The 12310-nt window shown below is 45.8% G+C and overlaps 1 protein-coding gene across 1 annotated transcript in view; it reads left to right on the forward strand.

Annotated features, from left to right (window-relative positions):
• Grin2a (glutamate ionotropic receptor NMDA type subunit 2A) overlaps positions 1-12310 on the forward strand; it is a 420443-nt gene that overhangs the window by 344830 nt on the left and 63303 nt on the right. The window contains exon 10 of the mRNA XM_015985718.3: positions 4003-4232. Coding sequence (XP_015841204.1) covers positions 4003-4232 — 230 coding nt within the window. The remainder of the gene's footprint in view (positions 1-4002; positions 4233-12310) is intronic.

Below are 12310 nucleotides of genomic sequence, written 5' to 3' on the forward strand. Positions count from 1 at the left end.
GGAAGGTGGCTCAGGGTGTATGGTGCTCGCTGTGCAAGATGAGGACTGGAGTTCCTATCTCCAGCACCCATGTGAAAACCAGATGCCATGGTGAGCATCCATAACCAGCACTGGAGGTCACGGAGCAGAAACAGGCAGATTCCAGGGGCTTGTTCATCTAGCCAGTTGGTGAGCTCCAGATTCAGTGAGACCCTGTCTCAAAAAATAGGGTGTGGAGTTCTAGAGGGAAGGTGTTCAGCTTTGAACTCAGGCTTCCACATGTGTATGTGCATGAGCTCTCACAGCTGAACACACCCACATGCACATATGTGCATAACACACACACACACACACACACACACAGAGAGAGAGAGAGAGAGAGAGAGAGAGAGAGAGAGAGAGAGAGAGAGAGAGAGTTGTAGTTTTAGAGCACTTTACCACACGTTGCTGAGGTGTTGTGGTGAATCTTCATAAGAATAGTATTGGCACAGAATTGATATGACAAATATGATCTGTTTAAGCATGAAACATTTTAATTTTATTAAAATTCAAGGTTAATAGTGGTTAGGTAAAAATCATTGATATTCAATTTGTTGAGAAAACAGAGTTGAAGGGTTTTGGCAATTTATTTTAAAAATGTAGATCAAAAGAAATATTAAAGTCACAGCAAGTCTCAATTTCAATCTATGGAAATAAAATGACTCAATAGATTCGACTTTAAGAACATTCTTCAAACTAGTGAATCTTATTTGCATTAGTTTGACAATAAATGTAACTATAAAGTGGTGTATTTCCTCAGAGTTAAATTTTTCCCTGATGGTGCTGATTGTAGTGTACTGTACTTGATAAGGATCGGAAGGTAGAAAGTGGAATCTAAAGATATTCTTTGGTTATAACTCACTAAGAGGCTTGCTAAACACATCACATCGTTTTGAGTAGATTTCCCTTAATGCACAGCACCTTCGTAAGTGGATGTTATTTATTAGAAAGCACCCAATCCCTTTCCCCCAAAGCGACTTGATATTGCAGAGACAGGAGACCTTGGGAGCAGGAATAGAGTTCAGGGCTACAGTCCTTGCCCAGCATGTGCAAGGCTCTCAAGTTTGGTGCTCCTGCCACAAAAAAATGAAGACCTTGGTGTCTCAAATATCCCTCCAGAACAGGACATCCTTTAATTCGACACATACACATGTAACTTGAAAGATTTAATACTAGAAACAGTCAAGAAACCATGGGAATTTATTAGGGACATTGTTTCATTAAAATCTTTCTACTTCTTAACTATGGAAGAGCAGCGAATACTACAGAAGCCATCTCCCAAACCACGAAAGGGCCACACATAAGCATGTGTTAAGTAGGGGCTGAACCATGAAGGATCTTTCAACCCAGCAGGGAAGGTGATTCCTTGTGATGGCCACACGAAAGTGAAGTAGGACTTTCACCAACAGAGCAGTTGTGCCCTCACACAGACCACGTGTGGATATTTACTGAGTCTGTTCTGTGTGCCAAGCCCCATGTGGCTGCAGGCGACAAGGTGAATCAGATGGAGGCCTCCTAGGACTTAGGTGGGGAGACAAGAGGTGAGCACATTGATTGTCATCACAGGTAGTGGTAAGTGCAGGAAGAGCACAAGCCAGTCTCACGCCATGGTGAGGGATGGGGCACGAAGACCAGGAAGGGATCAAACCAGCGAGGTTCAGCTGAGGTCAAAAGGAAGAGTTTAGCGGTGAGAAAAACAGAAAAGAGCATTCAATTAGAAGCAGCCGCCCACAGGAAAGTCTGGAGCTCAACCCCATGCTGACATGTTGAAGAAGCAGAGGATGAAAGCAAGCCTGGTGGTGGAGGCTTGTCATCGCGGCTCCCGTAGCGGCTGGGCAGAGTCCAAGCTCAAGGCCAACCTGGGATACAAAGACTAGCCTGGGGAAGTTGTGACTGACCTTTCCGAAGGACTGAGGACGCAGCTCAATGGCAGGATGCTTGGCGAGTATGGGCAGGGCCCGGGGCTCCACTCCCAGCAGCACAAACAAACCAACAAAAAATAAAATACGGAAAATGTGAATTTAGGAGGAAGATGTGATGGGGGTTCTTCAGGGGAGTTTGGAGTGGGAAGTAAGGGATGGATATGGTCAAAATGCATTGTATATACCTATGGAATTTCAAAAATAATAAACCAAAAAGATTAGGGTAGTTTGGAGTAGGCTAAAGGCTATGAAGGTGGAACCAGGTGGATATACTGGTGATACATCATGGAGAATAAAAATGATTTGAAGATCATTTTCTTCAGCAGTTCATCCCTTGGACAAAGTACACACTGGAAGATTACCATAAGAAAACCATCAAAAGAATATTAAACAAGCATCCAACCCTCACCTCTAACCCACTTGCTTCCTGTGTCCTGCTCCTGTGCACGTGACAGCTCAGGAAATAAGAGCACTTCGTTTCTCTGCAAAATGTTTTCTTTTACATTCCACTGCATTTTATGGGCTAAGTTACATAGTGCAGTAACAGTATTCACACATCAGGAATTCCCCAAAGTGCCCTGAGGATCCCCCTCTCAGCTACCTGTGTCTGACTCTAACGTGCCTGCCACTTCTGGTCAGCCTTTCTGTAATTAAGTAGCTGATGAAGTCAGCAAGATTGATTCAAGAGTTCCTGACCTCTTGGGAATAAGTCCAGAAAATCAGAAAACTAGGCAAAGAGAATTGTGGGAGATTGAGATGGAGAATTACAGGGTTAACCACCTTCTCCTTCATGTGTTGAGAATTACAGGGTTAACTGCCTTCTCCTGCATGCGTTGCATGGTGGGCACTGTGGGTATGTGGGAGCGAGTCTGGTCTCCGTGGAGGAAGAGTCTCTGTCCGGTCCCTGCCCAGAGCGTCCTAACTCCCATCCAAGCGAATCCTCTCCCGCTACTTTATTTATTGCCCTCTCAGCTAACACTGCCAGCCGAGGTCTCGGTAGATCATTTTGTCATATCTTCATTTACTTAAGTGACATAAAAATTAACCTTCTGCTTAAAGAAGGCGTTTTTCTCCCTCAGAGTGAGGGCATAAATTGATTTTTTTCTTCTGGTACAAGACGAAGTCTTGAAAACCCTCACTTGAGTGGTTTTCTGTCCTCATATGCCCTATCCCAATAAATTTCCACACATTGTTCTGCCTCCCAGTTAAGCCCGTCGCAAGGAACACTTAAAAACTGAAGGGACGCACTGCCAAGAGGATTCGGAGATCGAGGGAAAGGGATGGGATGTCAGTCCATTCTCAGTGACCTGCAGCGAAATGTCTCCCTTCTGTGAAGTGTGGGAGAATTAGGCTCTATTGTTCTGTTCCTGAACGCCTCCATTTGAAAGGAGTTTGATTCGTATATTGTGCACACTTTACATGTGAATTTGAACAGGAGCAATTTCCAGGGACAACTGAATTCGAACCCCAAGCATGCTCTTGCCAGATTGAATGGCTTTTAGGGACAGCCAATAGTGAAGCATCCTACCCCATGTACATGCTTCTGTAGGCTTCCTTTACATTTACTTTATGTATTTTAATTATTTGAGAATTTCATAAATGCATACAATGTGTTTTGTTCAAATCTACCCCCCCCAACTCTCTCTCCTTCAAGTTCTCCTTTAATTTTTTAAGGAGTTTGGCTTCCCCAAATGGAAACCAAATCCAAATTTAAAAACATGTCCTAACACCACTTTTCACGGAAACCCCCACTTTGCATAACTCTTTTCTTTTTAAGACATGTGGTAAAATCCAGTTAGATAGAAATGTGAGGAAAATGCAAATTATCTTAAGGCAAAAAGAAGTTGACTGCAATAAGGTTCTGGGGACAAGGGAAGAGCAGAACTCTAATGAGCTGCTGTCTTCCACCCTCCAGGGCTACTGGTGACTGCCACTGTGCACAACGCAAGCGTGCACGCACAGACACACACACACACACACACACACACACACACACACACACACACACACACGAGTGTGCACTCTCAAAGAATGCTCTGACCATTCTTTCTGCCACTTGCAGCTCCCCATGGGCCTTCTTTTACAATTGGAAAAGCTATATGGCTTCTCTGGGGCCTGGTCTTCAACAACTCCGTGCCAGTCCAGAATCCTAAAGGCACAACCAGCAAGATCATGGTGTCGGTGTGGGCCTTCTTTGCTGTCATTTTCCTGGCCAGCTACACAGCCAACCTGGCTGCCTTCATGATCCAAGAGGAGTTTGTGGACCAAGTGACAGGCCTCAGTGACAAGAAGGTAAGGAGACCCCTTGGCCTTGCTGACTGAGGTCCCCTGCTAACTGCCATTCTCAAAAGGGGTGATTCAGATGATTAAGGGCTCAACTGTCTCCTCTATAACTCAAGAGCAGGAGATTTCTTCCATAAATTGCGTATTCATGAAATAGAGACGCCATCTTAAATGCTACTGCCCGGTGTGTACAGATTCTGGATCCCAGCCTCTCTGTGTGGTCCCTTCTCACATTTATAAGCTCTTCCTAAGGATGCTTATACTGCAGCTCTGCAGCTCCAGATCACCCTGAAGCACTGGTGGAAACTCAGGGATTTGATCCTGAGGAGGGTGTGCCCCTGGACAAGAAGCAACCGGGAGAAGAGCTGTGGGGACCCCTTGCCCTCTGGGAACTCGAATGGGTCTTATCCAGATGCCGTGCCTTGGATTCTCGGCATATGACACTTAAAAAGGTCATCCCTAAACTCCATCCAGAGACAATTATTGTGCCTGTTCTTTACTGTACAATCAGGTCAGCCTGGTTGGGGGCACTTCCGACTCTGGAATGGGCACAGAGGTGTCTGCCCCCCTCTGTTTCTTCTTAGCTGCTTTTCAACAACCCGCCCCAGTAAGCTGGGCTCATAGCACCTGCTCTCCCGATCCCCCTTCTTCGTCCTCCCTCCTGGTACTTCCTCGTGGTCCTCTTTCCTTGTCCTCCCTCCCGGTCCTCTCTCCAGGTCCCTCTCCCTGTCCTCTCTCTCCATCCTCCCCTACTCCCCCCCCCCACTGGATCCCAGAGAGGGCTATGTGGTTTGACTAACTATTCAGAAACCTCAAGGAGGATGAAGAGAGGTAAAGTGGGTTCATTCTCCTATTGAAATTTTAGCTCAGGAACAAATCCCGACTTGCTAAACTCAGCAGTGCTGAGCCTGCAGCGCAGCAGAGATTTTCTGTCTCGTGTGTGAGGATAATTTGTCTCTTTATAAAACCTCCCTGTCGCATCTTGTTGACATAAGTCTGCATCTACCCTTTCAGCATTCATCAACAAACTGCTGAGTAGAAAATCAGTCTGTGAAAAGCCTCTGCAGCTTATCCATACGCTCTTGGAGAAAGGGGTACACGGTGTCCTAGAAACGGAGAAACAGCGAGAGGGTCAAAGATGGAGTCACCTTCACAAACATGACTTAGGAATGCCCAGCCTGTCTCAGAGGGCTAGAAAACTCCCACACCTCTGGGGTAGCTGCCCTTCCATTCCTACCTTCTCCCACATGTTTCCCCCCTCTTGCTCACCAAGCTCTCTTTCCCATTCCCATACACCCCAGGCTCATTCCCAGCTGGGCGCCCTTGGCCTTCCTGGTCCTGTGTGTGGACTGCTTCACCCTGATTTTCTCCTGGCTGTTCTTCCTTGAATTTCAGGTTGGAGAGAAAATATCAAGCCCTCAGAGAGATCTTTCCTGGCTACTGGAGTGAGCTTGGCAGACTGAGCCAGAGCTCTGGAGAAACCTGAGTTTTGAGTAGGAAGAAATAAATAGTGCACAAGTAAACATCAGAGGAAAGGGAATTGCCAGGCGGGGAAGGAACTTAAGGGGTTACATTGATAAGACTAAAGTTGTCTCAGAAAGAAGGGCTCAGAGTTGGCCAGTCAGTTTGTCTGTCTTTGTTTCTTTGATTTTTCAGTAGTGGGGTTGAGTCTAGAGTCACTGCATGCTCCCTGAGTGCTCAGCTACTGCGCTACATCTCCAGCACTCTTTGCTTTCTGCTTTGAGACAGGGTCTCACTACATTGCCCAGGTTGGCTGTGAACTCATTCTGGTCTAGGCAAGTTTTGAACTTGTAATCCTTCTGCTTCAGTTTCTTGAGTAGTTGGAATGAGATGCCTGTGCCTCCAGGCTCTGGTAGAAAAGTCCTTTTTATAGCAATTCTAGCACTTAGGGGGTGTTTGGTATGAGTATCGGTCGAATGCATAAATGCATGTATGCTATGTTAGACATGTGTACCCTCACTTGAGTCCACTGGAACCTCTCCAGATCTGTATCCTCAACACTTTACCTGCTCTCTGCATGCTTTGCTGATAAAGGCTCATAGCAAAGGTCTTCGGCGCTGCAATGGTAGAATTAAGGTCACCTGTAACCAATATGAGCAGTACAAAGCTCAAGTGTTCCCCCACTCTTTAGATGGACAAATGGAGGCATGTGGACTCTTCAGACTAGCCATAGAATCACACAGAGATAGACTTTGCCTCTGTCAGACCACCAGACAGACCCTTGGCCAGCTTCCTGCCCCCTTTAACTCCCCTTCTCCCTGTCTGCTTTTCACTGGAGTCTGTCATTATTAAGTCATTGTCATCTGAAGTTTTGGCTCATGGTTTAGATGTGAGAGCCCCATCTGAAGCAAGGGGCATCCACAGGCCACCGAGGTATTGCATCTAGAGGCAGAAAAGTTAGATTTCCATTTCCTTTCCTCCAGGACTAGCCACATCATGTGACCTCACTGCCTGCTGGTTCTTCTCTGTGAATCTAGGATTCACCCTTTTGGAGAAGGTCAAAAGATGCTGGAACTGTGCATGTGCCTTTGTCCTAATTAGCTTTCTGTTGTCATGGCAAAACACTGACCAAAAACAACATAGCCATTACCAAAGGAGAGCCAGGACAGGAGCTGAAGGCAGGAACCTGGAGGCAAGAACTGAAGCAGAGGCCGTGGAGGAGTGGTGCTTAGTGGTTGCTTCTAGGTTCATGTAACCTTATAAAGAGGACCACCTGTGCAGGGTCAGCTGGACCCCCCTTCATTGATTAGCAATGAAGAAAAGGCTCCTCAAACATTCCCACAGACAAATCTGATGGAAGAAATTCCTCAACTGAGATTCACTCTTCCTAGGCTTGTCTAGGTTTATGTCAAATTAATGAAAACTATGACAACTTTATGCCCCTTTACATCTTCTACAGGCCGGGCAAAGGTGGCACACCCCTTCAATCCCAGCACACAGGAGGTAGAGCCAGGCAGATCTCTGTGAGTTTGAGGGCAGCCTGATCTACAGAGCGAGAGCCAGGACAGGCACCAAAATTACACGGAGAAATCCTGTCTTGAAAAACCAACAAAACAAAACGGAAAAAAAAAAAAAAAAAAAAACAACCAACAAACCCAAAGTACTATTCAATGATAGGGTCAAAGATGCAATTCCTAGAGGAAGTGATTGGGAGAGGCAGTGCAGAACTCTGCCCTGAATGGGAAGCTTTTCCATGAAATCAGTTGACAAACTATTTTGCTGTCTGTCGTGCTTTTGTGGGTACATGTAGAGGTCAGAGGTCAATGCCAATTGTCTTCCCCAGTCATTTTCCACATATGCTTTTGAAACAAGACCTTTTACTAAACCAGGAGCTCACTTTTTAGGATAGACTGGCTGATCAGAAAGCCCCTAGGGTCCCCCTGTTTCTATCCCCCTTTCCCTCCCCAGTCCTAGGGTTATATGTGTATGCTGCCATGCTCAGCTTTTTTATGGAAATCCAAATTCAGGTCCTCAAGTTTATGCAGCAGACACTTTACCCACCCAGCCATTTCCCTAAGCCCTTGTTGCTATTTTCAAAGACAAAGAGAAAGAAATCCGTTGGATTGTAGTTTGGAGTCTAAATAATATGACCACTTGCAAAAAGACTGACTTAAAGCACCAATGGCATGGCTGACCTTCCCTGGTTTGGAAGAACCCAGTAGCAGATGCCGTATCCCTGTGGGACCCAGCTCTGCTGCCATGCTTAGAGCACCAAACGTGAACTGATAGCACCTTTAATTAAATGTTTGATGTAATTCGATAAACAGAAAATTTCTGAGTAAATAATCTAAATGCTCCTAGAAGATTAAAGGCAGCTACATTAGGGAAGTTTGCAAAATGTAAATCTGTTAATACAGTACACAGAGAGAGGAAGAATACTTTGTTGGGGTCAAACCCGACCTTGACCTCTGATGGGCGTAAGGCTTCCCATATCTCAGTATCCTCAGGCCTTAATTTATGGACAAGAGAATATGCTAATTCTGTTCTGGAAAGTAGATCTGAGGATTAGGCATAAGCTCCTTACCACGTGTGGGCTACTGCTTCTGTGGTATTTCCTCCTTCCCACTTCCTCTTTGCACTGCCTCCTCCTTCCTGTCCTTCCTCCTCCTACTTCTTTACTTCATTACTGTCTTGTTCAAACTGTCATTGCACTTCTGGAGCCTGGGAAGTTATTGCATGGAGTTGGACTCCTGCAACTAACCCTGCAGGGTTTTAGGGGCTTCCCAGGTAGGGGAGCTGTGTGTTCCTTCTCAGAGTCGTGGAGCCTTGTTGGGCAGGGGTCGGTGTCACAGTCTCGGCAGGGAATCTTTACTTTGCTGAAGGCCAAGTCTGTTTGGTCTCCCACCACGAAACATGTGGTATGTGCTACAGAGATAGCTCAGCCGTTAAAGGGCTTGTCTTGAAGTGCAGTAGGACCTGAATTCAATCCTCCGAACCTGCGTCAAAAAGGGCAGGTGTGGTGGCACAAGCTTGTCATCCCAGTACTGGGGAGCAGGCATCTGGCTGGTCCTTGGTTCTCACTGGCCTGCTTGGAGAGATCCAGGCTAGTGGAGATTCTGTCTCAAAAAAGGTGGATGGACCCTGAAGAACCACACTGGACGTTACCCTCTGACCTCAGCATGCACTACACTCACATGTGTGTGCACCTGTACACACATGATTCACCCTCTGAAGATTATGCCAGGACCAGAGGCCCTGGCTACTAGGTATTTCCAGTTTATAGATATGTGAGACATTTCTTCCCCAAGTCTATAGCTTTAGCTTCATAAGGATACAGGGTGAAGAAATGCACTGGTTAATTGCTGAATTTATTTTGAAATTTTATCTTAGCTCTGTGTCTATCTCCTCCATCATAAATGCATGCCATGACTTATTCACTTAAATGACCTTCAGACCTGTCCTCACACTGAATATAGATGAGAGGAAATTAGGAACCGGTTCTCTGTTCTCCACGCTGGAAGGAGACTGGCTAAAGCTATGCTCAGTGATGACAGTTACCAAGAACAACACACATGTGATCACTATGGCACATGCAATATGATCTGCATGAAGCAATTGAATTACATGCCATTTCAAGCATGGTATAGCTGATTTCCAAAGCTATGTATCATGTTTAGATAAGAGAAGCAGGCTCAGTGAGCTTCATGGACTGCTCCAAACAACCCAGTTCCGAAGTTGGGGGGGGGGCTTTCCTGATCTGGACCTGTGGTGCCATTCCTCGGTGCTCCCACTATACAGGGGCCACTCCTGCCTTCACTGAAGCTGCACCGGCTCCATTCGGCTTGCGTGGGACCCTGGCTGGGAGGCTGGGAGGAGGTCTCTCACCAGAAATCATTCCAGTAGGAAACATGGGATGTCTACAGGGTAGATCTGGTTGAGAAAGATGAGCCACTCATGACCCTAACTTTTCAGACTGAGGGTCAGGACTCTTCAGTGAGCTGCAGAACTGATGTAAGGGTTGGGAACCCTCAAACAAGGACCTTCTCTGTGGATGGATGGTAGTGATGGTCGTACAAAGGGAGCATGTTTAATGCCAGGGAAAGGCACACTTGAATGTCTTAAATCACATGTTCTGTACATTTTATTTCAATTTTAAAATATATGAATATACTTTACAATCCAGAAAAAAGGCCACAACATTGTGACTTCAGTGTGTCACGTGTAGAAAGAATGAGCTCCTCTACGTTGTGTGCTTGTGTGTACAGGCAGCAGCGAAAGGTCTACAGTGAATCATTGTTTGAACATTTGACAATCTTTGATCTAGTGAGGGAGGTTTCTGGGTGTTGGGCCTGGCCGTGGGGGGCTGTTACTGAAGTCTGAGGACATGGGACCATCACAGAGACTTCAGATTTGTCTGTCTCTGTGCAAACCAGAGGCAGAGGGGAAAGTGCATCTTAGTGCTGCATCCCTGCAACACTTGCAGAGCGAAGTGGAAGGCTTTTAGTCAAACAGACCCTCTCCTCGTGTCCCTGGAGATGGGGAATGGCTGTTACAACAACTAGATTCATGAGCAGTGCTGTGAGTCCTGTTCCCCCAGAGCCTGCAGCTTGCTCTGCAAGTTGAGCTTGCGCTTTCTCTTCTGGTGATGAGCAAGGTTGCTGTGCACAGAGCCTTATGCTGTGCATGAGCACGCACACACATGCACACATACACATGCACATGTGCATACATGCACATGTGTGTATATAGGTATGCACACATATACATTCAACATACACATGAATGCATGTACATACATAAATGCATGTGAATGAACACCTACACACATGCCTGTTCACAACACATACACATTCATGCACACACATACATACATATATCTCCTTGTACATGCATGCACCCACAAACATACACACATTTAATACGCACATGCATGACATATCACGTGTACACATATACTTTCTCACAATGCAAGGTGCACCCAGGCAAGAGGCTCTAGTTTAGACACAGCATGGCCCCTTTTCCCAGATCCAGTTACAGCTGCCAATTCTGCAGCAGTATGACTCATTTAAAGAAAATGATTTTCAACTGGAACTTTTAGTTGACAGTGAAAAGAAGTGTGAGTTCTGGAGGCAGGACTAGCGCCTCTTGAGTAAACTTGGACACTTTCTCTGGCAGTTCTTAGTTTTGTGGAAAGCATGTGGGTCTGCCATTTGGAGAGATGCCCTGGGCTGTGACCCTCACACTGGCACAGGTTTGTTGGGCACTCTTACCCTTCAGCATCTCCAGGTCCTTGTCTACATTTCATTTATTTTTGAGACAATGTCTTAATGTGTGACCCAGGTTGGCTTTGAACTTGTAACCTTCCTACCTCAGCCTGAGTGCTCTAATACAGTGTGCACACCATGCCCAGCATTTACACAAGTCATATAGTCCAAGCCTCAGTTTCTTCATATAGAAAATGGAGGCATAAGATTAGCCTCATATCTGAGGGGCTGTGAGGGTACATGATCAGTGTTTTCAGAAGTTTGGGGCACACTGCTTTCCCCACGTAAGTCCTGGGAAAATGTCAGTTATTACAAAGTAAACTGGCAACACAGGTCGTTATGACCATAACCTTCTAGTTTCATAGCTCACAGTCTGTATAAAATGCAGCTTGGGCTATTGTTTTTGCCCACAGTGAACAAAAAACACTAAAGCATTAGTTTCCAGTGCTTTCTCCATTGCAGCAATTTGCCAAATGTTATGCTATTCAGTCTTCACAGTGACCCTATGAGAGAATTGCTGGTGTGGTCCCTACTGCATGGGCCCTGCCTCTGCTGCCTCTAGGATCAATTGTATTTCTAGGATTTCAGGCTACATCAGTTGACCTCTAATTGGGTTGAATATCCTGAAACATGATCTAAGTACATTATATATGTACATAAAAGCTCTAACAAAACCTATAGTTGCATATAATTAATGTTATATTAATAAAATGTTTTAAATCTGTGAACGTGGGGCTGGAGTGACGGCTCAGTCAGCCAAGTGCCTTGCAGGTGTGAGGACTCGGGTTCATCTCCCAGAACTCCATCTAGACTAGACTATTTGGAGAGTTCCAGATTCAGTGAAAGCCTCTGTCTCAAAACACAGGATAGATTTCTCTTGAGGAATATCTAAAGTTGGCTTCTACCCTGCACATACAGGAACACACATGAGCATCCCCCCCCACACACACATGAACACACGCATACTCACACAAGCTATGGCAGGTGGTACCATCCAGTCAGTCAAGAAACAATCGTGGAGCATAGGAAACTTCCATGCAAACCTGAGGATCCCAGGAAGCAGAGTCAGTGGAGGCTTTGGCCCATAGGCTTTCCGTGGGTCTGTAATGAGCCAGTCACGGCAGCTGGCAACTGTTAGGATGCCACAGATACTGTCTGTGTAAATGACTGAGAGAATGGAGGATGAACGAGTGATAGCATACAGCCATTTTCTGGAGACGAGAGCAACATATGACTGGCAGGAATCACAGAAAGAAAAATCTTCATCACAAAACAGGTAAGTGAATTTGGATAAAGCAGACCCTTAACTCCTTCAGTATATCTTGGTGCCAATTGTGTGCCTAGCATGATGCTAGTCTCCTT

This window comes from Peromyscus maniculatus, chromosome 8 (genome assembly GCF_049852395.1).
Source record: "Peromyscus maniculatus bairdii isolate BWxNUB_F1_BW_parent chromosome 8, HU_Pman_BW_mat_3.1, whole genome shotgun sequence".
Lineage (NCBI taxonomy): Eukaryota > Metazoa > Chordata > Mammalia > Rodentia > Cricetidae > Peromyscus > Peromyscus maniculatus.